The sequence below is a fragment of the Aspergillus wentii genome (genome assembly GCF_001890725.1).
Source record: "Aspergillus wentii DTO 134E9 unplaced genomic scaffold ASPWEscaffold_7, whole genome shotgun sequence".
NCBI lineage: Eukaryota > Fungi > Ascomycota > Eurotiomycetes > Eurotiales > Aspergillaceae > Aspergillus > Aspergillus wentii.
Window position 1 is genome coordinate 19,767 of NW_024467838.1, and position 25,926 is coordinate 45,692.

The 25,926-nt window shown below is 49.7% G+C and overlaps 11 protein-coding genes and 1 non-coding gene across 12 annotated transcripts; 7 read left to right on the plus strand and 5 right to left on the minus strand.

Annotated features, from left to right (window-relative positions):
* Nucleotides 1–3: 3 nt before the first annotated feature.
* Nucleotides 4–1,647, plus strand: ASPWEDRAFT_43646 (pyridoxal phosphate-dependent decarboxylase family protein). The gene is made up of 2 exons (XM_040836068.1): nucleotides 4–42; nucleotides 101–1,647. The coding sequence occupies exon 2, from the start codon at nucleotides 108–110 to the stop codon at nucleotides 1,557–1,559; it is 1,452 nt and encodes a 483-aa protein (XP_040685371.1). The 5' UTR covers nucleotides 4–42; nucleotides 101–107; the 3' UTR covers nucleotides 1,560–1,647.
* Nucleotides 1,611–2,762, minus strand: ASPWEDRAFT_627621 (uncharacterized protein). The gene has a single exon (XM_040838667.1). The coding sequence runs from the start codon at nucleotides 2,594–2,596 to the stop codon at nucleotides 1,661–1,663; it is 936 nt and encodes a 311-aa protein (XP_040685372.1). The 5' UTR covers nucleotides 2,597–2,762; the 3' UTR covers nucleotides 1,611–1,660.
* Nucleotides 2,763–2,991: 229 nt separating this feature from the next.
* On the minus strand, nucleotides 2,992–4,482 carry ASPWEDRAFT_53521 (uncharacterized protein; the record flags this gene model as incomplete). The annotated part of the gene is made up of 3 exons (XM_040837897.1): nucleotides 2,992–3,098; nucleotides 3,141–3,829; nucleotides 3,872–4,482. 3 exons carry the CDS (start codon nucleotides 4,480–4,482, stop codon nucleotides 2,992–2,994), a joined length of 1,407 nt encoding a protein of 468 aa, XP_040685373.1.
* Nucleotides 4,483–4,810: 328 nt separating this feature from the next.
* On the plus strand, nucleotides 4,811–4,895 carry ASPWEDRAFT_t165. The gene has a single exon. It is a non-coding gene; the product is annotated as a tRNA-Asp (tRNA).
* A 261-nt stretch (nucleotides 4,896–5,156) lies between these two features.
* Nucleotides 5,157–6,270, plus strand: ASPWEDRAFT_43650 (uncharacterized protein). The gene has a single exon (XM_040836069.1). The coding sequence runs from the start codon at nucleotides 5,173–5,175 to the stop codon at nucleotides 6,046–6,048; it is 876 nt and encodes a 291-aa protein (XP_040685374.1). The 5' UTR covers nucleotides 5,157–5,172; the 3' UTR covers nucleotides 6,049–6,270.
* A 2,697-nt stretch (nucleotides 6,271–8,967) lies between these two features.
* ASPWEDRAFT_185967 (uncharacterized protein) lies at nucleotides 8,968–10,481 on the plus strand (the record flags this gene model as incomplete). Its single annotated transcript, XM_040832110.1, has 2 exons — nucleotides 8,968–9,135; nucleotides 9,182–10,481. The coding sequence occupies 2 exons, from the start codon at nucleotides 8,968–8,970 to the stop codon at nucleotides 10,391–10,393; spliced, it is 1,380 nt and encodes a 459-aa protein (XP_040685375.1). The 3' UTR covers nucleotides 10,394–10,481.
* A 154-nt stretch (nucleotides 10,482–10,635) lies between these two features.
* On the plus strand, nucleotides 10,636–12,343 carry ASPWEDRAFT_160541 (cytochrome P450). Its single transcript, XM_040829798.1, has 4 exons — nucleotides 10,636–10,741; nucleotides 10,784–11,259; nucleotides 11,308–11,827; nucleotides 11,874–12,343. Exons 1-4 carry the CDS (start codon nucleotides 10,657–10,659, stop codon nucleotides 12,287–12,289), a joined length of 1,497 nt encoding a protein of 498 aa, XP_040685376.1. The 5' UTR covers nucleotides 10,636–10,656; the 3' UTR covers nucleotides 12,290–12,343.
* An 872-nt stretch (nucleotides 12,344–13,215) lies between these two features.
* Nucleotides 13,216–14,701, minus strand: ASPWEDRAFT_118071 (uncharacterized protein; the record flags this gene model as incomplete). The annotated part of the gene is made up of 4 exons (XM_040828790.1): nucleotides 13,216–13,363; nucleotides 13,411–14,175; nucleotides 14,223–14,417; nucleotides 14,466–14,701. 4 exons carry the CDS (start codon nucleotides 14,699–14,701, stop codon nucleotides 13,216–13,218), a joined length of 1,344 nt encoding a protein of 447 aa, XP_040685377.1.
* Nucleotides 14,702–15,128: 427 nt separating this feature from the next.
* ASPWEDRAFT_160547 (uncharacterized protein) lies at nucleotides 15,129–16,766 on the plus strand. Its single transcript, XM_040829799.1, has 2 exons — nucleotides 15,129–15,531; nucleotides 15,590–16,766. The coding sequence occupies exons 1-2, from the start codon at nucleotides 15,201–15,203 to the stop codon at nucleotides 16,708–16,710; spliced, it is 1,452 nt and encodes a 483-aa protein (XP_040685378.1). The 5' UTR covers nucleotides 15,129–15,200; the 3' UTR covers nucleotides 16,711–16,766.
* Nucleotides 16,767–17,431: 665 nt separating this feature from the next.
* Nucleotides 17,432–19,003, plus strand: ASPWEDRAFT_43655 (MmgE/PrpD family protein). The gene is made up of 2 exons (XM_040836071.1): nucleotides 17,432–17,750; nucleotides 17,799–19,003. Exons 1-2 carry the CDS (start codon nucleotides 17,508–17,510, stop codon nucleotides 18,993–18,995), a joined length of 1,440 nt encoding a protein of 479 aa, XP_040685379.1. The 5' UTR covers nucleotides 17,432–17,507; the 3' UTR covers nucleotides 18,996–19,003.
* Nucleotides 19,004–20,108: 1,105 nt separating this feature from the next.
* Nucleotides 20,109–22,715, minus strand: ASPWEDRAFT_43656 (uncharacterized protein). The gene is made up of 2 exons (XM_040836072.1): nucleotides 20,630–22,715; nucleotides 20,109–20,581 (listed from the first exon to the last, which is right to left on the minus strand). Exons 1-2 carry the CDS (start codon nucleotides 22,508–22,510, stop codon nucleotides 20,384–20,386), a joined length of 2,079 nt encoding a protein of 692 aa, XP_040685380.1. The 5' UTR covers nucleotides 22,511–22,715; the 3' UTR covers nucleotides 20,109–20,383.
* A 2,059-nt stretch (nucleotides 22,716–24,774) lies between these two features.
* On the minus strand, nucleotides 24,775–25,809 carry ASPWEDRAFT_117592 (uncharacterized protein; the record flags this gene model as incomplete). The annotated part of the gene is made up of 1 exon (XM_040828751.1): nucleotides 24,775–25,809. The coding sequence occupies one exon, from the start codon at nucleotides 25,807–25,809 to the stop codon at nucleotides 24,775–24,777; it is 1,035 nt and encodes a 344-aa protein (XP_040685381.1).
* Between the last annotated feature and the right edge of the window lie 117 nt (nucleotides 25,810–25,926).

Genomic DNA, 25,926 nt, shown 5'->3' on the forward strand with positions numbered 1-25,926 from the left:
ATACAAATCTGCCTGCTCGCACATTCCGCAGTGATTATTTGAGTCAATCTCGCCTCCCATCTATAATGAATCCCCATTCTAACGACCTTTCCAATGGCAGTGATTATATGGAAAACCGTGGAGATGTCGAACTCGCCTCGTCTTGGGAATCCGACGTCCACACTGCGGCCGATGCCGTCCACGAGGTAGCTCGCATATTCAAAGACATCAATCTGAACATCGAAAAGGACGACATCGTCAAGACCGCCAGCGACGCAGAAGCAGCCAGCCTGAAAAAGTATGGAACACCAGGGCTCGCGCGCTCGGTAGAGAATGTCCTCCAGGAAGCGTTTGAGATATTCAACTACCGAATGCGCATGAACCATCCCCGATTCTTTGGCTTCATCCCAGGACCCGCGTCCCCGTTTTCCTGGCTGGGTGAAACTGTCACATCCGCATTCAACTCCTTCTCTGGGTCACGACTGCAAGGATCTGGACCGGGCGCTATTGAAACGGAGCTTATTCACTGGATGGCTTCTAAGGCTGGCTTACCCGCTACGACAGCAGGAGGACTATCTGTTTCCGGAGGATCAATGGCGAATCTAACAGCCATGGTCCTGGCTCGAGACCATACGATGCCGTGTGAGAAATGGCCGCTGGGCGTGGCATATGTTTCCGACCAGACGCACTCGTCCGTCGCTAAAGGTCTCCGGATTCTGGGGTTCCAAGCTAAACAAATCCACAAGATACCGAGCGATGAGCACTTTCGAATGGATGTATCTTCGTTAAAACAGGCCATCCAGTCTGATCGAGATGCAGGGCTGTGTCCGTTTGTCATTATCGCCAGCTGCGGGACAACAAACACCGGCAGTGTTGATCCGCTGCATGGCATTGTGGATGTTGGCCGGCAGGAAGGACTATGGATCCACGTTGACGGCGCATACGGGGCATCCGCCTTGCTTTCAGAATCGAGGGCACCGCTGCTCGATGGATTGGGAGGGGTGGATAGTATCTCGTGGGATGCGCACAAATGGCTATTCCAGACGTATGGATGCGGTGTTCTCCTGGTTCGCGATAAAGAGCATCTCGCACAGAGCTTTCATACAGATGCTGAATACATACGCGACGCAGCAGACGGAGAGGACATTCCTAACTTCTGGAATCTCGGTCTGGAATTGACACGGCCGGCGAGGATTATGAAGTTATGGTTCACGTTACGCATTCTGGGCGTGGATAAGGTTGATAAAGTGATTACCCATGGCTGCAGACTGGCTGAGGCTGCAGAGATGCAGCTTAGATCAACACCGGACTGGGAAGTGACGAGTGCTGCTAGTCTGGCGATTGTGACATTTCGATTTGTTCCGGGGGGCAAAAATGACGACGAACTGGATGCGCTTAATGATGCTATCTCCAAGCAACTGGTGTTGGAGAATGTGGGTGGTATCCTGACCACCAAGGTCAAGGGCAAAGTGGTGCTGCGGATCTGTGCACTCAGTCCATTACTCACAGAGAGCAAGATGAAGGCTATCATACAGGAGGTGGACTCCGTTGGCAGGAAGGTCTTGCAGGGTTTCCTGTGAATATCATGTTTATTTATACTGAGACTTTATACTAAACATAGGGACTGCTAAAAGCATCACCTATTCTTACAATCCATGAAGCTCTTCTAAAGTAAAGATAGTTACTGATAACCCGGCAACTCCACCCTCACAACCTGCCCACCCTGAGTCGTCACATACGCCGTCTTCCCATCTTTCGCAATATTCACAGACGTAGGCCCATGAAGAGCAGTGCTATTTCCACCCCCGGCAACAATCACTTGCTTTCCATCGGGCGTGATCCGAGCCAGCGCATTATGCGGCTGGGCAACATACGCAACGCCACTGGCATCAATGGCAAAGTCATCCCAGTCAGATCCGTCGTTGCTATTCAATCGCGCAATAACCTTGACGTCGTTGACTATATCCCCATTCTCGGAGATGGGGATGCGCGCGAAGATGTTCCGGGCGGAGTTTGTGAAGAAAACGTTTCCGTTGGCGATCTTCAGCCCGTTTATTCCGATTGGGATTGAGGCGTTAGCTGGTGCAAAGAGGGCGGGGTGTTGGAAGGCGATCTTGGAATTTCCTGTCTTGGTGTCTACTTGGAACAGACATCCACGACGGGAATCAGCGACGAAGACTACATCTGGCCGTGTCGGTAGGGATGCCAGGCCATTGAACATGACAGCCTCTGGAACCTGGGTAACAGCCTTGATGGTTGGTTTCGTCTCGTCCTTTTCATTATCAAAGTCCACCGTGAAGACAGTCTCATTCGTATAGTGATAGTGACCACGGATTCCACCAACAACAGCAAACGTGTTGGCCCCGATAGCTGCGATGCCGGAAATGGCAGTGACGCCGGGGAATACAGCGACGAGTTCCGCTTTTGGTTTGGCGACAGTTGGATCGAGGGTGTAAAGACTGCCGTTGTTGAATGTCGTCAGAAGCAGATGGCCATTAGGACGGAGAATGCTATTCTCGATATCGACGTAGGTGGTGAAGTTGAATAGTTGCGTCGTTGATTGTGCGAGTGCCGAAGAAGCCAGGATGGCCAGGGAGGCCAGTGTGGGGAGATGCATTTTGGTGCTTTTGGATGAAGTATTTTGTACTCAACTCAATGGGAGACGTGGGCTTTATATGAAACTATTCGACTGACGATCGTCATTTCCTCCGTCTGCACCTCAGCTTAAAAAACAAACTCGGTCTCTATAGCCCGATTAGTCTTAGACTGAAGACTTTTCTCCGATTGCTGCATTTTTTTCATCGAGAGCCGAAGCTAATGTCTCGGCAGGGTGAAGCGAAGATTATTTCGGGAGATATCGGTAGATATGTTTTAAATTAATTAGTATACTTCTACATAGTACATAGGAAAAGACTGAATATCTGATTGACGAAAAAGGGGAAGTGCGGAGAAGTGGGGCTGATCGATTAGATTATACAGAGAATTATCATTAGAACATCGTACATATAAACATCAAGGCAATCCTTCATTTTCACCAGCAAGAACTTGACCAACATGCTCTGCTACATTATATTGAAAGACTTCTTGCATCGGTTTGGACAAAACACTCGGAAAGAATCCTGAACTGTCAGCTATGGCCTGATATTATATGAGATACTCACCTAAAATCCACATCACGCCGTACATAAAATACTCCTGAACGATATTCATCTCCCGCTTATGATCCTGTATCTTCTGCGCATGTTCCAGAATCCCCCTGACATGCGGCTGACGCAGATCCACATAGTACTTGGCAGCTGTCTTGATAGCCTGCTTCTCCGCTGCAATCTGTGGTGGAAGTGGACATTCATACTCCCTGCGAAGAAAGTATGCCAGAAACAAAGCGAATGCTTCAACATCCTCTAGTGCCTGTGAAGATCCCTGTCCTGAACTCGATGGTAGAGCATGTGCTGCATCACCAACGAGGACGACGCCTTCTCGTTCCCATGTTGGCAGCTGCGGTGACGTCCATGTTGGATACATACTATCCACCTGCACGGAATGGATGATTTTCTGGACGACAGGATCTTCCCATTCTCCGTGTCTCCCTTGTAATTGACGGACGATGTCTTCCTTGTCGATGGTTTTTGGATTTGGACAGACATCCACTGCGTAGGTTGACCACCATGCGATGGAATCTCCCGGTTCGGAGATATCATATGGTGAATCTCGATTTGGATCTGATGGATTGCTTTCTGAAAAGAAATACCCGAAGAATCCATTTCCACCAAAGATGAAATTCATCGAACCTTTTTCAACATAATCTCTAACTTCATCCGAGGGAATAAACCCACCGATCCCAACAAGACCCCTGACTCGTTAGAGCTGTCATCGACAAAAGAGAAAAACTCACTCGTAATGTGGAGGATAGTGATCATCCCCGTCATCAGCAAAAACAGCCCGTTTAGCAATACTTTTAATCCCATCCGCCCCGATGACCAAATCCGCCTGCACGTCGGCGCTTCCATCGCTGAAGCTGACGATATTCCGACCTGCTGCGTTTGCCACGACGCGCGAGACTCGCTTGTTGATGATGACGTCGTCTGGGATACGCCTGCGCAGACATTTCCACAGTGAGTGGCGACTTGTGGCGACCATATTCATTCCCTGTTTACCATCATCCTGTGATGAATCCGTCGAGTCCATCCGCATAAGAAGTCGCCCGTTTTTATTCTTCAGATTGGAGTGGTCGACTGTATACCCCCCACGAACAATATCACGGAGCAGATCTTCATCTAGACGTTTGAGAACATTCAGCCCGTTCGAACCAACCCCCAGCCCCCCTCCCACGACCAGCGTCGATGAATGAGTCGATCCCTGCCGATCTTGGGCTGTAGTGTCGGGGTGGGTGCTGTATGCTTCGTAGATGGTGAAGTCATGTTTGACGGCTTTTGGAAGATGTTTCTTTAGCTGCAGATAGGCCGTGCATCCGGAGATTCCGGCACCGATGATGATGATCTTCATTTTGGGGTTGAAGATGTGTTTGCATGTGAAGATAAGGATCTGTTACTTTGAGGTTGTTTTAAGCTTGGGGTTACATTGCCACTGCCACTAGTCACGGTACTTTTTCTTCCAATGGGGGTGCAGTGGTTATTGTATGTCCAATCATTACCATTATCATTATACTATCTATGATCTATATTTCTATCAAGGTGAGATTACTTTGGAGTCTACTTGTGGTAGGCAATCACTTCTATCATCCACAGTAAGAGCCTGGCTACGTCTCAATAGCAATATAGTGTCAAATAAGAAGAGAACTGTCAGCCAAGCAACTGAGATAACTCAGTTGGAATCTTCCTTGGTCTAGTGGTCATGATTTCCGCTTGTCATTAATCTGATAAGCGCGGGAGACCGGGGTTCGATTCCCCGAGGGAGAGATTCATTTTTGCTATTTCTTTTTGCTTCTTCACATACACTCTCGGGCAGGCCATTCCAGAGCAGAGAATCGATAGGAATTTTCTCTTTGTGAAATGCTTTTTTCTCTCTCTTCTTTGTTGAAAACTGATGTACACATTTCATGTAGACCTCGTTTAGATATTCCCAAGTGGACCTCACGGAGCATAAATACTCCGCATCCCGAACACCACAAAAGCAACTCCCACATCCGGACATACTGAAATGCTATCGCATATACTAATAAACAATATATCCAAAATGACCCAAAAACCATTCCTCCTCCCAGCAGACATGATGGAGTCTCAACTATCCACAATTGACCTACTCACGGCCATGTTCCCTTCAGAAGGCGAACTGGAAATTCCCACATCCACAACACAGTGCGTTGAAAAACTGCGTGCATGGTGCGAGGATCCGTCGAGTACTATGCCGTCTGGGATTCCTGAAAATATACTCCTCGCTGTGCGTCTACCAATTGCGGGCGGGGAGAAGGTCATCCAGGTTAATATTTCCATTCCGCTACAATGCGAGGATGTGGGGATTGAGCAGCCGCCTGCGTTAAGTTACTCGCTACGACAGCCGGAGTGGATGTCCAAAGCTGAGGTTACTAGAATGGGGGCCGCGATGCCACGAGATGATGTCCTGGAGGCGTTTGAATATGTTCAAGAAGAGGCACTCCGCTTCTTGGAAAATCAGCAATCGCTGGCATCTGAGAATGCACCAAGTAAGAAGTCCGGGCCTATTGTGCGAGTGTGGTTTTATTTTCCGTCATTATCAACCCGTGCAAAAAGAGATGATATGGTCAACAATGCACCAGGCTATTCTCTCACGGGCTTTGTGTTGGCAGGCAAACCGGGTGTATTGTGTCTAGAGGGTGCATCGACGGATATTGATGATTACATGAGCTTCATCAAGACACATTCGTGGGGTGACATCCCCAGTCATCAGAAAAAGGTCAGCGAGAGATTTAGAGAGACGGAGAATGTCCAGAGAGTGTTCTCCGGGATGGAGGAAATCACGGATTCACTGGGAGAAAGGGGTGGGCAGAGAGCAAATCGGGGCGATATGCAGGCGTTGGAGGCGTGGCTGACAGCGAGAGGGCTGCAAGGTGCGTTTGAGAATGTGATATTCTAATGCAGTGCTATAAATGATGATTTGTTTCTACCCGACTGTATAAATATTCTCGTCAAGTCCCAGGTGGGCGTCAATCCCGCTCCGTGGCATTTAATCTATATTTTATAGAAAAAGCGAACAAATCGTTATTTGTCATCTTGCCTGTTTATAGCCAAGGGACACTGATGCAGAGAATGGCCAGTAAACCCAAACTCAAGCAGCGATGTCTTTTTTCCAATCCAGGTTCATTGAAATAGACGAGTCGTCGCAAATTCAGAAGTTGGGTACCACACTTATATAAGTCCATATAAGCTTGACTTAAGGTTCTAAGGGACCTACTACTGCCTGATTATCCAGCTTTCTTCACTTGATTATTCCGCTATTCGCCCCCTTCATCCTATGCTTTATTATCCACTTCCTTCCCAATCAGCTCTGTTCATCTCTTCAGGCTGCCTGAATTGTCCATGTAAGTTTAGTTCCACGAGTAGCATCGAAGTTGCATCAAAGTCAGTCTAACCAACAGATGTGGCATGATATTCACTGTTGAGAGGGGGTTTCCTGGAAAGGAAAGACAATGCGCCAAATTTAGCCTTCATGCCTTCCGTGCCCTGATATATAGAGGTTAGTGAAGACTTATCAACGAAGTTGTAGTGTTAAGTAATACGGTAGACACTGCCTGTGACATCTTTTGCTAATTCCCTTTGCTTTGTTAGAGCTTGTAGTCTTTTATTTGGTGTAGTATATAGTCAACTGCGCAATATGTCCGATTCTCTCCTCGTCTAGGATGTTCGCGTATCCGTGTTGAATGATGTAGCAACTTTGATGTTACCTGAACCGACTAGGAGGGGATCTACTGGAAGTATTTGTAGCAGCTGATTTGCGCCTTTCTCAGTGATTCTTGTTCAGGTTCTTCAGATTCCTCGAGGGCTTTCCGACGGCCATCCTTGGGGTAGCTTTAGAAATACTGTCGACCTACAGAGATGATGGATCGTATATTTTGTAGCTGAAATTGCTTGAGCACAACCAGATAGCTAGCAGTGGCTATAAAATGAGACAGAGGCACCCCAAAACTGTCATTAATATTATTCATCATATAGCAAGGCTCCACCACTACTCGACAATGGCATCTTTTCCGTCCAATGTTACATCTCTTCCTCCTATACAAGATGTCAGAGTTGAACCCAGCATTGAATAAATCTATGAGCATGATTCTAGAATAGGCCTATATTAGAATCGACAGTTTGATATCAAGACTCTAAATGTAGAGGTCAACTCTGGAGCTATGTGCAGCTACCTTCATAGGACTGGTTAAATACGCTTTGGTTCATATAATTTCCCGGGATAAAAGATACCCACAGACCTTGATAGACTAAGATCAAGCCCAAACCTGGGCCCTATTTTCTTTTCTGCTGATTCTTCGGCTAAAAGGATATATGATTTACTCCTTGGAGCTTTACTTGATAAACCTAAAAACTGCTATTCACCATTCTTATAATTCTATGGCATCTAGATCATATGCAAGTATGCCAATCAACTGCTTGAAAGACGAACAGACTCCCTTTCCCATTCATGGAAGGTGCTAGGCTTTCCTAGTGTTAGATCTTGTTATTACTTACATATATAGCTCTCTGTAGTATGGTTTGAGAAGAGACTGGGCTGAGCCTAACTATCTACTATTGATACCACATACCATAGAAGATGATAGATTGATGTGACTGTCTAATAGTGTATCGATACCACTAGAGCAAGCAATGTCTGATAATTCAGACAGTGGCTAGCCCATATACACGTCAACATAGCTTATCATCAGCTTCCATTGACCGGTTCCCCATCCTCGGTGTATGCTCGAATACTTGATTTATATACGTAACCAAGATTTGCAGCTATTATATCAATCGGGCTGGTTTGATATCATTCATTCTTGGGAAGAGCTGACACCATGAGCTATCTCAGCTGTGTTTGCCTATAGTGGCTGGCTGCAACATGGCATTTTCTACAGTAATAAACAAACAGTCCCCCCGGGTGTAGTACATCTTTCACTCAACCTATATTTGCTCTATTACTATGGCCAGTCCTAGGGCAACCTGGACAGAAGCTTCTCCAAGACAATGATAACTGATAAAACCCGAATTAATGGATGTTTAATTATATTTACAGCACTACAGTTTTCTACGAAAAGACATCTGTTCAACTTCATCCATGCTCTCTACTTCAAACTCTCTAGCCACGACTTCATCCTGACTATCCATATCATTCTATGAAGGATGCTACTTGAGTTCCATCAATCTCATCTTGAACCGAGGCTGATATGTGATTATACAGCGCATCCAGTTTGGGATGCTTCTACTCTCCGTGCATCAAGATCGCCAGTCTCGCACATCTGTTCCCATTGATAGTGGATTGACCAAGTTGAGGCATTTTACCGGTGTTACACCGTACACCGTGTAATAAACAATACAGGTGGGGATCTAAGTTCGTGGTCCGCTCAAGCGGGCCGGTGGATCCCACACTAGCAGACCCACAGTCTATTGCAGCCCACCGAATCTGTCTGAATCGGTCGGTGAACGAGAACGCCGATGCGGAAATACGGAGAGCAGATATGACTGGCTGTGAAGAAAGGCAGGGCTGAACCAAGCAATTGCCGTTAAGGGGCAGATCGTCTTGGCTGGTCTGATCGACGGCATTGGGCTGAGGTTGCCCTCAAGGTCAAATCCCCTGAGATTTGATATTATTCACGCCAACAATTATTCCAAAGGATGGTCAAAGAACTTGGACTAAGGGACAAAGATACGAGACAACTCATTGTCCGGATGAGACGGCTCACGAGGTACTATTGTATACATGTGAAAGTAGATTGATTATAACTTGATAATATTCCCACTATCTAGCCCTCTATCTGCACTTGCATTGCTTGTTTGCATACCAAACGGACATATCAGAATGGAGGAATTCAAGTATCAGTGTAAAACGGCCCATCCGTTTACTTATCGGGCTTTTTTCTATATAGGCCTGATTGTCGACTCGTGCCTCGATGAGGTTATTCTCCGTGATAAAGCGGCAGAGTTGATCAAGGCCAATCCGACTCTTGGTGGACGTTTGATTCCCAGTGTATGTCTATGTTTCTGGTATAATATACAGTTGTCTAACTTGATAGACACGACCATGGACGTTATCTACAGGCTCGAATGTCGACTTTTCCAGTCGCCAGGTGGATCAGGATGTATCGGATTTTTTCAAACATTATGAGACGACGAACGTCAATTTTGAACCCAAAGCCATGCATTCCTTAAGCATGCAAGACCTCGACTCGATGTTCCTCTTCGATCTGCCCAAGAAACTCGAGAATCTCTTCAGCATCCGAGCGACCGTCCTCCGCGATGCCACCATCCTCTGCTTCGGCTTCAGCCACCATTTCGCTGACGCCACATCTGGATACAACATCATCAAAGCATATTGCAATCTCCTCGCCAACCGAGCAAGCACATCATTCATACTCCCCCCTGATGCACAGGGGACAGGGATGTCAGAGACGATGATCGAAAAAGAGACAGACTCGTCGATCGCACCGGTCGGCTACCACGACCACCGCGATAACTTCTCAGCCGGATTCTGGCCTATCTTCATTTTGTTACTAGGTGTTTTGTGGAATAGTCTTCTTCGCGCGACCGGCTGGCGAGAACGTCTCGAGGAGCGACTTGTCTACATCCCCGGGGACTGGGTGAAGATGCTCCGCAAGCAGGCTCTCGAGACGCTTCCGGCGGGCGAGAGCGAGCCCAGCAAGAATAACATCCTGTGTGCGTGGTATCTGAAGAGTCTCTACGCCCCTGTACGAGCAGATGAACCGGTGGAGTTCTACCAACCGGTGAACTACCGTCCTTGGATTCGCCCTCCCCCAGAAGGGAAATACTGGGTGCATAATAGTATTGGTCTTTTGCGAGACAGGCTATCTACCGCTCAGATTCACAGTCTGTCAGTTGGTGCTCTGGCCAGCAAACTCAGACATACCACCATGCAGTATACACAACCGTCGGCGATCCAGTCGTATCTTCGCTTCGCCGAAGACCGATCTGCCAACCGCCAGCTGCCCAGCATCCGGGGCAGTGGAAATATGCCTCTGCTTATGATCACACCATGGACGGGGCTGGATTTTTCCGGGCTGGACTTTTCAGCTGCGGCTGTTGATGGGCAGAAGACGAATGTGGTGTTTGTGAATCCGGTGGTCCGCAATATGCGGGATGGAGTGTGGCCGTCGGGTATTACGATGAAGAGCCCGGATGGAGGAGGATACTGGATGCGAGGGTGGAATACAGCGAGTGGATGGAGGGGATTCAACCAGGCGATGGATTTTGACGCGCTGGTTAGATAGTGCATCTTTCTTTTTGGTGATAGTCTGGCATCACCGTCGCACACGGCAAAAGCAATGCGAGTCCCGATTCGGCTGTTCCACAATGACGAATCCACTGATAGTACTAGTTATTATTAATATTACTATTATATCTATTATTATGCACGGCTGAATCACAATACTCACCGCAATCACATCTGACTATTGGTCTAGATCTACTCTGCAGACTTAAATCGGCTCCTTCTCTCTTCTCTGAATGATCTTTCTTCATCAAGATTGTCAGAATGGCCCTCCCTCCCGTGTCGAGTCTGGCCTTTGGCCTGCTTGCTCTTCTGCTTGTTGTGAAGAAACTCGCTCTCTTCATCCACAGTATGTCCTCTACTCCATCTATATACCTATACTAATAATCAGACCGCAAATTCGCCAGCCAACATGGCTGCCAACCCGCCTCGAGCGAACGCAACAAAGATCCCATCCTGGGCTTCGACCGAGTGCGCGCCATGCTGAAAGCCTCCAAAGAGCACCGTTTCCTCGACTACTCCCACAACCGCTTCATGCAGAACGGCTTCACCTATGAAGCCTTCATGCTCACCCGCAGAGTCATCCACACGGCCGATCCCAAGAACCTGCAGGTCATCCTGGCCACCAACGCAAAGGACTATTCCATCGGCAAGCGCCGCATGAACTCGTTCCGGCCGCTGCTGGGCCATGGCATCTTTGCGGCGGATGGGAAGCAGTGGGAGAAGTCGCGGGCGCTGCTGCGACCCAGCTTTACGCGGGATAATATTGCCGATTTGGATATTTTCGAGCGGCATGTGGCGAACCTGGTGAATTGTGTTCCTGCCGATGGGGCGACGGTTGATTTGCAGGATTTGTTCTTTAGAATGGTATGTTCCTTACAGATAAGATGAAGATGGAGTATGCTAACTAGATAGACCATTGACTCCGCCACGCAATTCCTCTTCGGCCACTCGGTCGCCACTCTCCGCTCCGACTCGCCAGCGGAAGCATACCAGTTCTCCAAAAACTACCACGAAGCCCAAGATGGCATGATCCGAAACGCCCGTCTCGGCCTCCTCATCCACCTCCATCCCGCCTACAAACGCAGCTTCAACCGCGCCGTCGCCGGCTCCAGAGGCTACGTGCAGCAGTTTGTCAAGCAGGCCCTGCGATCGCGTGCATCGCAGACCAAGGACGATAAACTGCCCGACTGCTTCCTGTCTCAGCTGGCTGAACTTACCACCGATGAAACTGAGATCACCGATCAGTTGCTGAATGTGCTGCTGGCCGGTCGTGACACCACGGCCGGTCTGCTGAGTATCCAGTTCCATATTCTGGCTCGTCGGCCGGATGTCTGGGCCAAGCTCAAGGCGGAGGTTGCCACGCTGGAAGGACGCCGTCCTACATTCAACGAGCTGAGAGATTTGAAATACGTGTCTGCAACTGTCAACGAGAGTAAGTCCCTCCTACTCCTTTACAATATTACATACTGACCGTAAAGCCCTCCGCCTCTACCCCATCATCCCCCGCAACGTCCGCACCGCGATCAAAGACACCGTCCTGCCCACCGGCGGCGGGCCCGACGGCACCTCCCCCGTCTTCGTGGCCAAGGGCCAAAACATCGGCTTCGACGTCTTCACCCTCCACCGCCGGCACGACATCTACGGGCCCGACGCGGAAGAGTTCAAACCAGACCGCTGGGAGAACCTGCGGCCCGGGTGGGCGTATCTCCCGTTCGGGGGTGGGCCGCGCAAATGCATTGGGCAGCAGTTTGCGCTGATCCAGGCGGCGTACACGACGACACGACTGGTGCAGCAGTTTGAGCGGATCGAGTCGAGGGACAGTCGGCCGCTGCAGGAGTTGTTGACGGTGACGTGTGCGAGTCGGTATGGGACGCAGGCGGCGTTGTTTAGATAGACATGGTTTTAGATTGCGTATTGACATGAAAGACAATGAATTGTTAGATACTCTTATCATTGGTAATGTTATTGTGAATGTAAATGTCTCATATTGCTTTTTCCAATAGCCAGTGGATACATGCCGAGTACGATGGTCGATCCCAATGATCGACAGATTAGAGGATAAGCAATCGATTTGGTGGCTGGCTGTCATTCGGCTCGTATTATCATCACCTCATTTTAGGTGACGTGGCAGCTGCCATCACTGATAGCTGTCAGTTGTGCTTATCTTTATGCGTGTTTATGCAGGGTGTGGTTATGCTGAACTCGAGGGGCTTGCATACCCTAATATGCATATTGCATGTATCGGACAACTCCTTGATTAATTGATTATGCATTCAACTCATCAGATACTAATTCTCCATATCAAACAAGTCATCCTCAATTCGCCGACTTATCTCCAAGAACTATTTAATCTTGACCTACCAGAATCACCCCTAAAAGCTTGACTTTGAAGAGCTGAGCGGAATCGCTCCACTTATCTCCTGCCACTATCTGTGCCACCGACCCACCTGTGTAACTTCATCAATCTGAATCAGGATATCAAATTACGCAGACGGCTGTTCTTGATTGAATATCAAACCCACTGTATCTGCATCTGCTAGCCGTGTATTGCTAATTCATCGAGGATATCGTGCAATTGCTAGATAGGGAAAAAGGACCTTGCATGCAGCTGTTGTACAAGAGGAAGTTGAAAGGGGATTTATTAAGTTGCAGTGCAGTGCATTGCATTATAATTATGTATATGTATAAAAATCATTTTAATTGGAGAATGCAGATGTTAACGCCAAATATCCATTAATACTAGTACTCAATGCTATAGACAATATTACCAATCTCGCATTCAATCAATCACAGTTATCCTTTTTTTTCCTTTTCCATCATCTATACTGTCACCGAAGTAGGACCGGTGTAGATCTGCAGAGGGCGCCACAGCTCAGGGGGACGGGACATGGCTTCTCTCCAGTGTGCCAGGACACCGGGTACCCGCGACAACATGGCGAGAGCGACGCAGAAGTCAGATGGGACGCCACTATTTTCGTTAGTACAGTTCGTATAATATATGTGGGGGAGTCTTACAGAGCAGTGTAGACGAAGCTACCGTAAAGATCGGCGTTGGCCTGCAGGTTGCGCTTGGTAAAGTACTCGTGCTGGCCGGCCATTCGGTCGATTTCCATGGCGATGGCCAGGACAGGATCCATCTGGCGAATGTCGGTGTCGTGGGTCAGCTCGTCCAGCATCTCCTTGATGTAGCCGGCGCGGGGGTCCTGGAGCTTGTAGATGCGGTGGCCGTAGCCGGACAGACGGGCTTCCTTGTTGACGACCTTGTTGATGAGGTGGGGGACGTTCTCGGGGCCGCCGATCTCACGCATCCCCGTGTAGGCGGCGTCGATGGCGCCACCGTGCAGGAGACCGTAGGCCGACTGGAGACAGGCGATGAGGCTGGAGATGGGGTCGGTGAGGGCAGAGGCCGTGTGCAGGTAGGCAGAGGTGGAGTTGGTCATCTCGTGGTCGGCGTAGAGCGCCCAGAGACGGGTGAAGATGTCGGCGGCCTTTTCGGGGGAGACGTTGGGGTTGCCTTCGGTGAAGCCGCCCATGTGCAGCAGGTTCTCGATGTAGCTGCGGTTGAGGTCGGCGGGGCGGAACTCGCGGCCGTGCTTGTGGCAGAAGACGATGGAGATGGTGACGGCGGAGATGCCGAGGGTCCTGGTGAGCTGTTCGTCGACCTTGTCCATCTTGCCGTTGTACAGGTTCTTGCCCACGTAGGCGGGGATGTACTCGGGGTGCACGGAGAGATAGGCAGTCAGAGCGGCGCCCATGAGGACGGTGGCGGGGACATCGCGGCTGATTCGTTAGCTGGGTTCATATGTGATACATGAGATGCGACATACGGAAGGTTGGTCACAGCCTGGCGGACCACATCGGGCAGAACCATGGCTTCAGCCAACTTGCGCTGGAAGCTGAGGCGCTGCGACTCGGTGGGCAGCGAGCCCCAGACCAGCAGATGGGTGATTTCTTCATAGGACTTGCCGACGAGCGAACCCAGAGGGTGGCCACGGTAGAGGATGACACCTTGTTCTCCGTTGCTAGGAGAAGTCAGTATGCAGATCGGGTATAGAGAAGCAGTGACATACATGTAGGTAATGCCCGACATCTTGACGGCCGTGTTGCGATAACCGGGATCAATCACACGCAGACCCTCTTCAAACTGCTGACGAGGCGTCTTGTTTTTTCGGTCCTTGACAATCTGTCGGAAGCCCAGGGCAGGAACGGCATTGTGGATGATGGGGATGGTGTAGGAGTGGCCTGTTCGGTCGTCGCGAACAGTCAATGTGCCTTCTTGCTTCCCAGGCACCTGATGCTCGATCATCTGGGCCATGGGGTTCTTCTTTGTCAGGAAAGAAAGAACATTTTGGAGAAAGTAGATCCAGCCGAAGAAGAGACCCATTGTGAAGGTGGAAGAGAGGATGATTGAGAAGCTGAATGAAGACTGAATGGCCAGCGACATCGAGCAGCTTTATAGATGCCTTGGAGGCCGCGGATGGCGTCGATGGCGATGGCTTCAGCTGAGATGCACGATCCGGGTGATCACAGTCACACTGCAGAGGGAAGATCTACGCACTAGCAGAGCTGAAAGATAAAAGCAATATGGCATTATCATCCTATTCCGAATTATGAAGAAAAGAAAGAATCAATACAACTAGTGCTGCTCCACTGCATCCCTGTCGGCCCCGACTCAGAGGTTAAATAGCTCACCTCAATCATCGCCAGCGTCACAAACCAATCTTTCCCTTTTTCATCTTCCTCCGCTGCTTCTACTTCCCTGTTTATCCGACTGTGCTTTACAAAATACCCCGACACACTGCATCATGACTGAACAAATCCCCTATGACGAGCTGATCCTTCAGCTCGTCCACTACGTCTATCACGTCGACATCGACGAGGGCCTTGCTCTGCACCGTGCTCGCCATGCCCTGATTGACGCTCTGGGATGTGCTGTGGAGACGCTCCAGACGAGCAAAGAGTGCCGTGCCTTTATCGGCCCTGTTGTGGCTGGCTCAACCTCGCCCAATGGCTTCCGTCTGCCCGGCACCAACTACCAGCTCGATCCTATCAAGGGCGCCTTTGATCTGTCCTCCTTGATTCGCTTCCTCGATCACAATGACGCCTATCCTGGCGCCGAGTGGGGTCATCCTTCTGGTAATTTCTTTCCTTTCTTTTTCTACTACTATGCACACTAGTTATACTAACAACACAGACAATCTCGGTGCCATTCTGGCGGTGACGGATTGGTTAAGTCGGACCCACGAGTCTGCAGGCGCCGAGTCGGCCACCGCCGCCCCCACTGTTCGCGACGTGATCGTGGCCCTGACCAAGGCCTACGAGATCGAAGGCATCTACCAGAAGCTCAATGCCTTCAACAAGGTGGGCCTGGACCACACGCTCCTCGTGAAGATCGCCTCCACCGCCGTCACAGCCCACCTGCTCGGCCTGTCCGAGTCGCAGGCAGCCTCCGCCATCTCCCACGCCTGGGCGGACGGCCACCCTCTGCGCATCTTCCGCCAGAGTCCCAATACCGGCCCGCGTAAGGGCTGGGCCGCGGGCGATGCCACGATGCGCGCCGTCCACCTGTGCCTGCTCGCCAAAGCCGACCAGCCCGGCATCCCCACCGCGCTGACCGAGCCCAACTGGGGCTTCCTCAAGACCAGCTTCGCCAACCAGGAGCTGCGCCTGTCCCGGCCCTTCGGGACCTTTGTCATGGAGGGGGTGTTTTTCAAGCTCATCACGGCTGAAGGACATGGCATTTCCGCCGTGCAGGCCGCCACGGAGCTCGCGGCCACCTTGCATGCCCAAGGCCTCGACCCCGCCAAGGACATCAAGCACATTCACGTTCGCACGCACGAGGCCGCCATGAGGATCATCGATAAGCGGGAGGCGCTGACCAACGCGGCCGACCGCGACCACTGCATGCGCTACATGATCGCCGTGGTGCTCCTGAAGAACAAACTCATCGAGGCGAGCGACTACGACAACGACAGCCCGTGGGTGACGGACGCGCGGGTCGAGGCGCTGCGCCAGAAGATCGACATGGTCGAGGACAAGCAGTTCACGGAGGACTATCACGGCAAGCGCAAGAGCGCGTCGAGTGGGCTGACGATCACGCTGGCGGATGGGACCGTGCTGGATGAGGTGGTGGTGGAGTTCCCGATTGGGCATCCCATGCATCGCGACACGCTGCCCAAGGTGCAGGCCAAGTTCCGGGCGAACATGGCGGGCATGTTTACGGAGGAGGAGATCGAGAAGATCCTTGAAGCGGTCAAGGAGGACTCGATGCCGGTTCATCACTTTGTGGATCTGTTTGTGCGGGAGGAGTCTTAGTTTTAGTCTATCTTAATGTATACTTTTACCATATTACACCATCTAGACTGTACATCGAGCAGGATTTCTAATGCGTACAACTGGACCGGTACTCAGCACATGCATAAAAGTCACAGCTGAGTTGACAGGTGGCGGTCGTAATCAGACACTTGAGAAAAAGCAAAGACGAATATCATAGCTGGATAGCTCGCAATAGTCAGTCTGGCCATTGCTCCACAAGGCTATAGGGCAATAGAACGACAAGACAATCCATTGTCAACAAGCAATTCTGGCATGAACTAGACAATGCTTGGGTGATTATCAGCTCCATCAGCCACCATCCACCCTGCCCTCTACTAGCCCCCCACCTAGTCGGTAGTCGGGTGGCACAGAATCACTAGTCCGCCTGGATCGCCCAAACCAGCACATCCTGCATTGCAGCCAAACTAGCGAAACAAGCCTCGATCGCCCGGTGGGGCTGTATTGCCCTGTATTGCGGATTTAATTACTCCTGGCCTGCTGATTGGTTCCGAGCGGGGGAGTTAGTCTTTCTTGGCAAGTGCTTAGCCTAGCTTGGTATGTAGCACAGACTATAGGGCGTAATCTATTATTCTGCCCGATGATCACATCAATAATCACAACTCATCATTATTATTCAGTAGTTTGTATTGTTTTTTCAGCCTTCACTCAGCCTGGCTGTCACTCCCACGTAGATGGAATTACTCCGTAGATAAAACCAGCTCGAGCACGCAAAGACTCTGCCTGTCTAGTTATTCAGATCATTCAGATTTAGATTCAGCAGATTCAAAGATCTTATCATGGGTGGCGGAATCGACGTGTCGGCCAACAAGGAGCCCGTCACGGAGCCCTTTGCCTCCTGGGTTGCCTCTCTCTCGCTCTCTGATGTGCCTGAAGACGTCCGGACCCGCGTCAAGCACATCCTCCTTGATGGCCTTGGTTGCGCCTTGCTTGGCTCCAAACTGCCTTGGTCTGTCAAAGCCAAAGAAGCCATTTGCACCCTGGAAGGCCCTGGAAAATGTTCCCTGATTGGCTACAACCAGGTTCGTCCTGTCCTATGTATGAATGTGACTGTATACTGACAGCTTCAGGGTCTGGGGCCCCTCCCTGCTGCTCTATTGAACAGCACTTTCTTGCAAGCCTTTGAGATGGACGAGTTCCACTTTGCCAACCCCATCCACGGCAGCTCGGTCATCATCCCCGCCATCTTTGCCGCCGCCCAGCATGAATCCTCCCCCATCACGGGTGCTTCCCTCCTCCTCGCTGCTCTCGTAGGCTACGAGACTGGCCCCCGGGTCGGCGCTGCCCTGGGCGGCCACCAGATCCTCGGCATGGGCTGGCACTCCGGCCCTATCTTCGGTCCTGCCGCCAGCGCCGCCGCCGTCAGCAAGCTGTGGAACCAGCCCGCCGAGATCATCGAGGAGTCCATCGGCACCGCATGCACCCAGGCCGGCGGGCTCATGTCGGCCCAGTACGAGTCGATGGTGAAACGCATGCAGCACGGGTTCGCCGCCCGCAGCGGCGTGCTCGCTGCGTCTCTCTCCCGCGAAGGCTTCCGCGGCATCAAGAAAGTCTTCGACCGCGAATACGGCGGCTTCCTCACCACCTTCTCGCTCGGCTCCAAAAACACCCCCCGCTTCGACGGCGCCGAGCTCCTCTCCGAGCTCGGTTCCCGCTGGGACCTCCTGGGCTTCAGCATCAAGCGCTACGCATCCTGCGCCACCACCCACGGCTCCGTCGACTGCATCCGCACCCTGCTTTCCGACCACCCAGACCAAATGAAGGACGTCTCCCGCATCGCCAAAATCACCATCTACATGCCAGAGGTCGCGCGCAAACGCGCCGCCTTCGCCCCCGAACGCCCCATCACCGCGATCGCGGCGCAGATGAGCGCCCCCTACGCGGTCGCCGTCGCCCTCCTCGACGGCGACGTCACGCCCCACCAGTTCGCGACGGAGCTGCTCGGCCGTGACGCCATCTGGGAGATCATGCCCAAGGTGACCTGCACCACTAGTGAAGAGTTCTACCATACCTGGGCGCACAAGGCGGTGGTCGAGTTCGATGATGGTACTTCGGTCACTTCAACCATCAAGGCTCCTACGGGTGTTGACCCTGCCTTGACGAATGAGGGTATTGTGGACAAGTTCCGGACTGTGACGAAGGGTGTGATCACCGAGGAGAGGCAGCGGGCGATTGAGAAGTTTATTCTCAATTTGGAGGATGTAGAGGATGTCAATGTTGCGTTGAAGGCGTTGCTTGATGAGGAGACTGTTAATGTTATTGCATGATATACCATAATAATATATTAATTCTATTCTACTATTCTATTGTTCTACTATTCGTAGTCGGGTTACTTTGAATGACATAGTACTCATGTCAATATAGAAGTTAATGAAATCAATAGTTCTCAATTTAATATAAACTTAGTATATACTTATAAGATCTTACAATTAACATTGGAATTATATGGTATAAGATATAGCTAAAGTTATATATTGTCAGTGCTTCGATGTATATATTGTGACCCAGACATCAACACCACCCCACCCACCACCATCCAAAGTAGATTTAATATGATACCTTATATTAGGCAAAGAATAACACAATATTCTATTAATAAAGATCAACCAGAATAATACCCCGTAGTGAAGAATCCTCCGTAGTGAGATACTTCAACTACTCCATACAAACTCGCATACAAATCACATGACACATAAAACAGAACAATGCACACTGCTGCATAAACAATCCCCTATCAAATCCCTTATCATGTGATATCCGCCGATCATTGATAATCATAAAAAACAATAGCTATGTCGTAGATCGCCCGCCATCAGCTGAAAGAAAAAGAAAAGAAAGCCATTATTGGACAGGGATTATACTGCACAAGTACCGAGCGGGAAAACTGATTTTCATGCTAGATAAGACTAGATTATGATAGGTGTTTTGAATATGACTGGTTCTATGCGTTATGCAGTGTACTGTGCTTGAAGTGCATGGTGCATGGTGCACGGATTACTCTGCTGTCATCATATAGTGACAGGTGACGAGCTAAGGGGAAAGATATGCTGTGCTGATAGAGCTGAGGTGGCGATTTCAAGACGTGATGAGAACATAGTATGGCTAATCCTAATTGTGTTACCTTGACGGTTCAGCTATGGAATTTGATCCACCGGATCCATACCGAGTAGGTTGAACATACCTCCTCTGGCGAAGTGCATGGTTCATAGAGTTGAGAAGGCAGGGCTGGCGCTGCGATTATGATGCTTACTGCTTTGAGAATAGGGCTTATTGTTAGCATGTACATAGGATGAACAGACACTTGGATAATATATAATTTTTAATCTCTAGGGTTAATATGAAGGGATAGAGTATAGGTAATAGATAATTAATTGTGCTTCGGGGGTTGTGTGGTTTGAAAGGCAGAAGCAGCATTAACGTTCACCAGACCGAATATGAAAAGTACCAGTCAACGAGCAATGCTCTACATTATAGTATCGATAATTAAACATAAAACTTGATTAAAACATGATGACCAAAACAAATCGACCTAGCATCTCCCCGGTTTCCCAACGCCGTCATCATATGGCCAGAAGACCCTAGAAAGATAAATGTAACCTAACAAAGTGGAATAGAAAATAACATCACTTTTCTTTTTCTTTAAAGTACCGCACAATCACAGATTGGTGGTCGAGGTTGAAAAGAATTGGGAATAGAAGCGCGGTGTCCCTGGAGAACTGCCTGCGTCGGGGGATGGGGCGCCGTCGCGGGGAACTTCTCGCAAGCTGGTTCCTTGGACTCGGATGGGCCACGAGGAGAGACAGGCCCTTGGGGCTATTCCTTCTTGGCTCTTGTCGGATAATGAGCAGAGGACCTGTGTTTTATTAGCATATGATGAGAATAGGCCAAGGAAGATACATACCCAACCATTGTCGTACGATTGTTGAATTCGAACGCTTTGTCCTTCCCGCAACTCGATGTGTCCAGGCTTGGTTGGAGTAAACGACATGTCGACACGATACAGATTGGCCAGGGACGGTGTGATGCTGGTGATGGCCAGTAGATCGCCACGGCTGGCTGTGAAGTCGTATGTGGAACTGGCAGATGAACCCACGTTTGGACTCTCCGGTCGACTAGCATGGTCGACCTCAGCTTCCGAAGGTGCTGGACGGTAGCTTCTCAGCGATCCGGTGCTTGCTTCGGCCGTGCCAGGGTGGTCGACACGGTCTGCTCGGCCAGAGGGCACATGGCGGAGTCTTCCTCCATCTCGGGCGAAACTTTCCGAAGTCGGAGACACGATCAATGTAGGCGTGGAACAGTTGGAGATCAAGTTGGGAGACTTTCCGGGATTGATGCTGAGTTGGGGGAAGGACCATTTGCTCTCGTTGTTGAAGGTCTCGTTCAACATCTCGGTGGTGTTGTTGTGATGCATGATGACCTGCGGATACGGCGAGGAGCCCTTTGGCTTGCGAAGAAGCTTGAACATGGTGATGACTGTCAAAGCAGCACCAGCCATCGCAGAGCCAACAGTTGACGCTCCTCTCTGAACGAAAGAAGGCCCTTGCGGTTCTTTGGGCTCTTTGGGCGGCTTCGGGGCCTTTGGGGGCTTGGGTTCCTTGGGGGGTTTGGGAGACTTTCCAATCTTGAGGGCTTTGGCGACCTTGGGTGCTTTGGGTGAAACAGGCACACGCTTCTCCATGCCGTATTTTGGTCCGTACAAGGCCCGACGCTGACGGTTCTTCCTGTGCAGCCAGACGAGGATAAATCCGGCAATACCTCCGACCACGACGACCACACTGGCAGCGGCAGCAGCAGTCTCGCCTGCGCCCATTTTATGGCCACCGGAGCCGGAAGCAAGAGTGGGCATTGTCGTCGGATTGCTTTCGGTGGGAAGAGCCGTGTGGGTAGCAATGCCAGTGGCGGCAGTGTGGGTGGGATGGTCGGTGGCTGCACTGGATGCGATGCTTGGGTCTGGCAAAGGCGAATTGTGCGGGGGATTGTTGTACAGCTGAGGACGGTATTGGCCGTTTTTATAATCGGAGTAGACAGGCTCTTTGGGCGTGTTCTGCTGGGGGGCATGATATAGGGGGTTGTTGGACGAGTGATTGTTGCTCTGCTGGGGATTCTGTTGGCTGTTCTGCTTGGTGGTTTGCACGTTTTGCGGACTCTGTTGGCTCTGCTCGTTGGCTTGGGGTTGCTTGGATTGACTGTAGCCATTGCTGGCTGCATTGGACGCGTCTTTCTGGGATGCCTGCTGGTTCGAGTACGCGTTGTAATATCCAGATCCAGCCTGAGCCTGATCGGATTGATATTGACCTTTTGTAGAAGCAGACCCCTGCTGGCTCTGCGCATTCTGTGCATTCTGCGCATTCTGTGGCTGGCTTTGGCCCTGAGTCTGACTATTCGCTCCAACCTGCCCTTGGGTTTCACCCTGGCTCTGAGCGAGTTCCGGGCTCTGCTGCGTCTGACCCTGAGCGACACTGCCATCCGTGCTGGACTTCTGGCTCGATCCGTTCTGCTGGCTTGAGCCCTCCGCAGTGTCTGTCTCCTTCGCACTTGCGTCTGAATCCTGCTGACTCTGGCCCGCATGATACGACCCATAATCATTCCCAGACCGACCGTCCCCCACATATCCATACTCATTTCCCGCTCCAGTCGGCCCCTGGGTCCCAGCGTTGTTGTATCCCGCGTTCAAATTCTGAACGTCAGCCGCAGCACTGCCAGCAGCGCCTCTCGGGGCAACTGCATTTCCACGCGCACTCGGGCCCCCATAATGGATCGCCCCGTGTCTGTGTCTCATCATCTTGACTGATTTGCACAGAATACTTCCCTTGCTACTTACCTTGGATACTTGTCGGGGAGGGGGGGGTTGGGAAAGGACAGGACTGGGGATGGGACGAAGTCTTCAGTTGAAGGTTGTCGTCTGGAAGAAAAGGATATGACCAGATACTTGGGGGATTAAAGATTCAGACATATTCGATGTTGCTGGTGGCAACGGTGGATATGAAGTGATGAGGATTGACAGGGTAGGAGAATGGACATGACATTCTGGGCTGTCTTTATGGTTCCGCGCCGCTGGAATGAAGGGCACAGACTAGGTGACATTGAGGGCATTACTGTTTACTCCCTATTCAGTGAATACGGTATTTGATCATAAGCTATTCTTTACGGATTATTACCTACAAGAACATTTCACTACAGAATAATAGACAAGATTGCCATAACCATTTATTCTTCTTCCAGTCAAAATGCCCTGTCACCCTCAAGGTGTCAAGGGTGGGATATAGGCACGTGCCCCCCTTGCTTGACGTCTGGCGGAATCATCTGATATTCAGGAGTCCGGGTATGTACATTCCCATCACCTCATTGCATTCAATAATGTATGTTTTGTTTATTCGGTTTGGTTTCAAAGATGGTTATTAATATTGTCTTGTTTGCATTGATGGTATGTTGACTTATGGCAGCATCTGAGACCGCCTTGGTCAACAGTAGAGAACATCGTGATGAATAGATTATATTGCATTATTATGGAATTAAACAACTAATAATTTATAGAATTGTGATGATAATAGTAGATGGTTGAAGGATAGGATGGTTGTTTAATTAAAGTGACATTACACTATCTATGTAGAAGGGAAGTTATATATATACAAACACAGTATACATATATGTATATATATATATATATATTCGGTCTACCAGCTATCACCCCATCATCATATATGTCCTATGTAATTGACGCAGCAAAATCCATCTATAAGACACAGACTACTACTTAATACTCATAATCACACTCTTAACCTCTATATCATCACCAATTCTTCATACTCTCTCATTTCATCTACAGTAAACAACACGAGTTCTTCTATCAATAAGCAAAATAAACATAAACCGCCTGGAATGCGGACCGGCGGCTTCCCCCTCGGCGGAATTTTTTTCCAACATGGGAAGACAACATGTTCTTTCTGTATCCTCCTTTTAATTTCTACTCGGATCTATATTATTACCAACTGACATGTCCCTGAAATGGATTGTGAAAGGTTGACAGGATGCCCCCCTTCCGACAGGGCGGATGGGCTGCATTCCAGGGATGACCGTGAAACAGCCCACGTTCTTCCTTTCATTCACCTCCATTTGCCTCATGTCACTCAATGCGAGAATTTCCAGTCAGTTCAAGTAGGATGGTTAGTAGGATCTACTCGTTGTATTCCTAAGGTAAAGTAATGGCAACTGTCTGTCTTGATAGTGTCCTCTGGTAAACGTACTCTCGGCCTGTAGTTGACTCCACTGGGAGTGAGTGTACTGGAAATCAGCAAATGGCAATTAAATATATATCTGTTCAGCATAGCCGTACATAAATAATTACTGGCTTCACGCAGTCGTATACGGTACTGGCTCTACACTACTATAATGAGGTCCATTACATACGGACGCGATGAAGTGCTTCTCTCATAGCTGATGCTATCTTTCCAAATCTATTAAAGCACAATTATTTCATCGCCCTCGTGTACTCTATAATCAAGCTATTTCTCTATACTACATGTGATGAAAGAGGCAACTGACGTAGGTAGCTTCTGCAATAACCGTAACGAATCAAGCATTGATTAAAGTTAAATATGGTAGGACATTTCTGAAAATAAAGACCAACAGTTTTGGTTAATAGTCTCCTCGTAGAATGCCATTCATTCTTAAGGCAAAGTAGAATAATGATGCCCTGTATGGGCCCTGTAAGGGGTGGATAATGTCTGTACTTTACCATGGAGCTCTATGTTAGACTAAACCCTAGTCAGCTTACCATCCCAACTCCGACAAATCCGCCTTCACCCATGGCAAAATTGCCCAAGTCCTGCTTCAATGGACTGCATGGCTCAATTTGGCTCTCTTGCTCGAATCTTCTGGTCAATTGCATATATGCTACACAGACACAGGCGCAGCACTTTGCTCAGCACCCCACGAGGTCTTCATCAAAGACAAACAGCAACCTAATTGAATCCGAAACACGCAAAGGCATCTTCTGGGTCATCTGACATATGAGCTGGATTTCTTATACATTATATACACAGTCTTCTATACAACCTCCAGTCGATCCCAGTCACGGTTACACCCACAAACCCCCAAAAAGCCCACCATCACCTCCTTCCAATGCGCGTCTGCTTCTTCCTCTCCATGCCATTCCACCAATAACGCATCATACACGTATACCAGTGCGAAGCACAGTTTCAAATACTCCTTCAACTTCCCCAGAACATCTGGATCCTCACAGGTCAACGGATCAACTGCCTCGATCTGCTCATACGCCCAACCATCTGTAACGCCGAGTGGATTCCAGAACGCGCGATGGGGGACGTTTTGAGTCGGATAGTCGTAGTCCGGGAGTGCATTATTGGCGAAGTGACGAAAGGAATCCATTTCTAGGATTGAGACTTCTTTCTTGAGTGTATTTTCAATTCGACTGCGAGAAAGTACCGCATCGACGAGATTCAGCAGAAGGTATGCATCCAGCGCAAAATCACCCACTAAGCCTACTCCAAATGCGTGGCCCCAATGGATGGCTTTTAGTTGGTGAAGCGGCACTTTCGGATGTCGAGATAGAGTAAGTAAAACAGAGAATGCCTCGATGGCTACTTCTCGCGATTCGTCATCCTTATCTGTATTCGCAGCAAGAATGACGAGCATCTTTACGGCATCAGAAAGATCCCCATCGCCACTCGAATAGCCCAGTTCTTCTACCGGACGCTCAGAACCACCCGCACGCTCAATCCAGTACTCCACATGTTGATGTTTCTCGGACAGAGGATTATGCAGTGCAGAACTCGTCTCATACTCCCCTAATCCATATTTCCGCTCGGGATAGAAGAGAAGTGTGTCTGAAAACAGCTTTCCAGAAACAGAAGTAGTAGATGTGGCTTTGGACCGCTGCGTGTTGGAAAACTCGCGGATCGTGGCGACCACGACGCGAATGAAGTGGTTGAGATCGTTGGATTGGGCGGGGCGATTGCGGGGGAAGAGACCGGTGCGGTGGGGGGTGAATTTGGGATTGTTGTGGATGAGAGAGAAGTGCGAGGAGGCGGTGGTCCAGGGGATTTTGTGGTCGAGGTGCATTTTCTTACTTTTATGATTCTGATTGATTTGTTGTGATGTTGATGTTTCAGGATGTTTTAATGTCTCAGTATCATGTGATCGGATTTGTTTAGATTGATTGGTCTGTTATATCTAAAG

Bases quoted from the DNA above. Each gene is read 5' to 3' on its own strand.
- ASPWEDRAFT_43646 (XM_040836068.1), top strand. From the start codon at position 108: ATGGAAAACCGTGGAGATGTCGAACTCGCCTCGTCTTGGGAATCCGAC.
- ASPWEDRAFT_627621 (XM_040838667.1), bottom strand. From the start codon at position 2,596: ATGCATCTCCCCACACTGGCCTCCCTGGCCATCCTGGCTTCTTCGGCA.
- ASPWEDRAFT_43650 (XM_040836069.1), top strand. From the start codon at position 5,173: ATGACCCAAAAACCATTCCTCCTCCCAGCAGACATGATGGAGTCTCAA.
- ASPWEDRAFT_160541 (XM_040829798.1), top strand. From the start codon at position 10,657: ATGGCCCTCCCTCCCGTGTCGAGTCTGGCCTTTGGCCTGCTTGCTCTT. The intron at 10,742-10,783 runs GTATGTCCTCTA...ACTAATAATCAG, and splicing joins ACTCGCTCTCTTCATCCACA to ACCGCAAATTCGCCAGCCAA. The intron at 11,828-11,873 runs GTAAGTCCCTCC...CTGACCGTAAAG, and splicing joins GTCTGCAACTGTCAACGAGA to CCCTCCGCCTCTACCCCATC.
- ASPWEDRAFT_160547 (XM_040829799.1), top strand. From the start codon at position 15,201: ATGACTGAACAAATCCCCTATGACGAGCTGATCCTTCAGCTCGTCCAC. The intron at 15,532-15,589 runs GTAATTTCTTTC...CTAACAACACAG, and splicing joins CGAGTGGGGTCATCCTTCTG to ACAATCTCGGTGCCATTCTG.
- ASPWEDRAFT_43655 (XM_040836071.1), top strand. From the start codon at position 17,508: ATGGGTGGCGGAATCGACGTGTCGGCCAACAAGGAGCCCGTCACGGAG. The intron at 17,751-17,798 runs GTTCGTCCTGTC...TGACAGCTTCAG, and splicing joins CCCTGATTGGCTACAACCAG to GGTCTGGGGCCCCTCCCTGC.
- ASPWEDRAFT_43656 (XM_040836072.1), bottom strand. From the start codon at position 22,510: ATGATGAGACACAGACACGGGGCGATCCATTATGGGGGCCCGAGTGCG. The intron at 20,582-20,629 runs GTATGTATCTTC...AATAAAACACAG, and splicing joins AATCGTACGACAATGGTTGG to GTCCTCTGCTCATTATCCGA.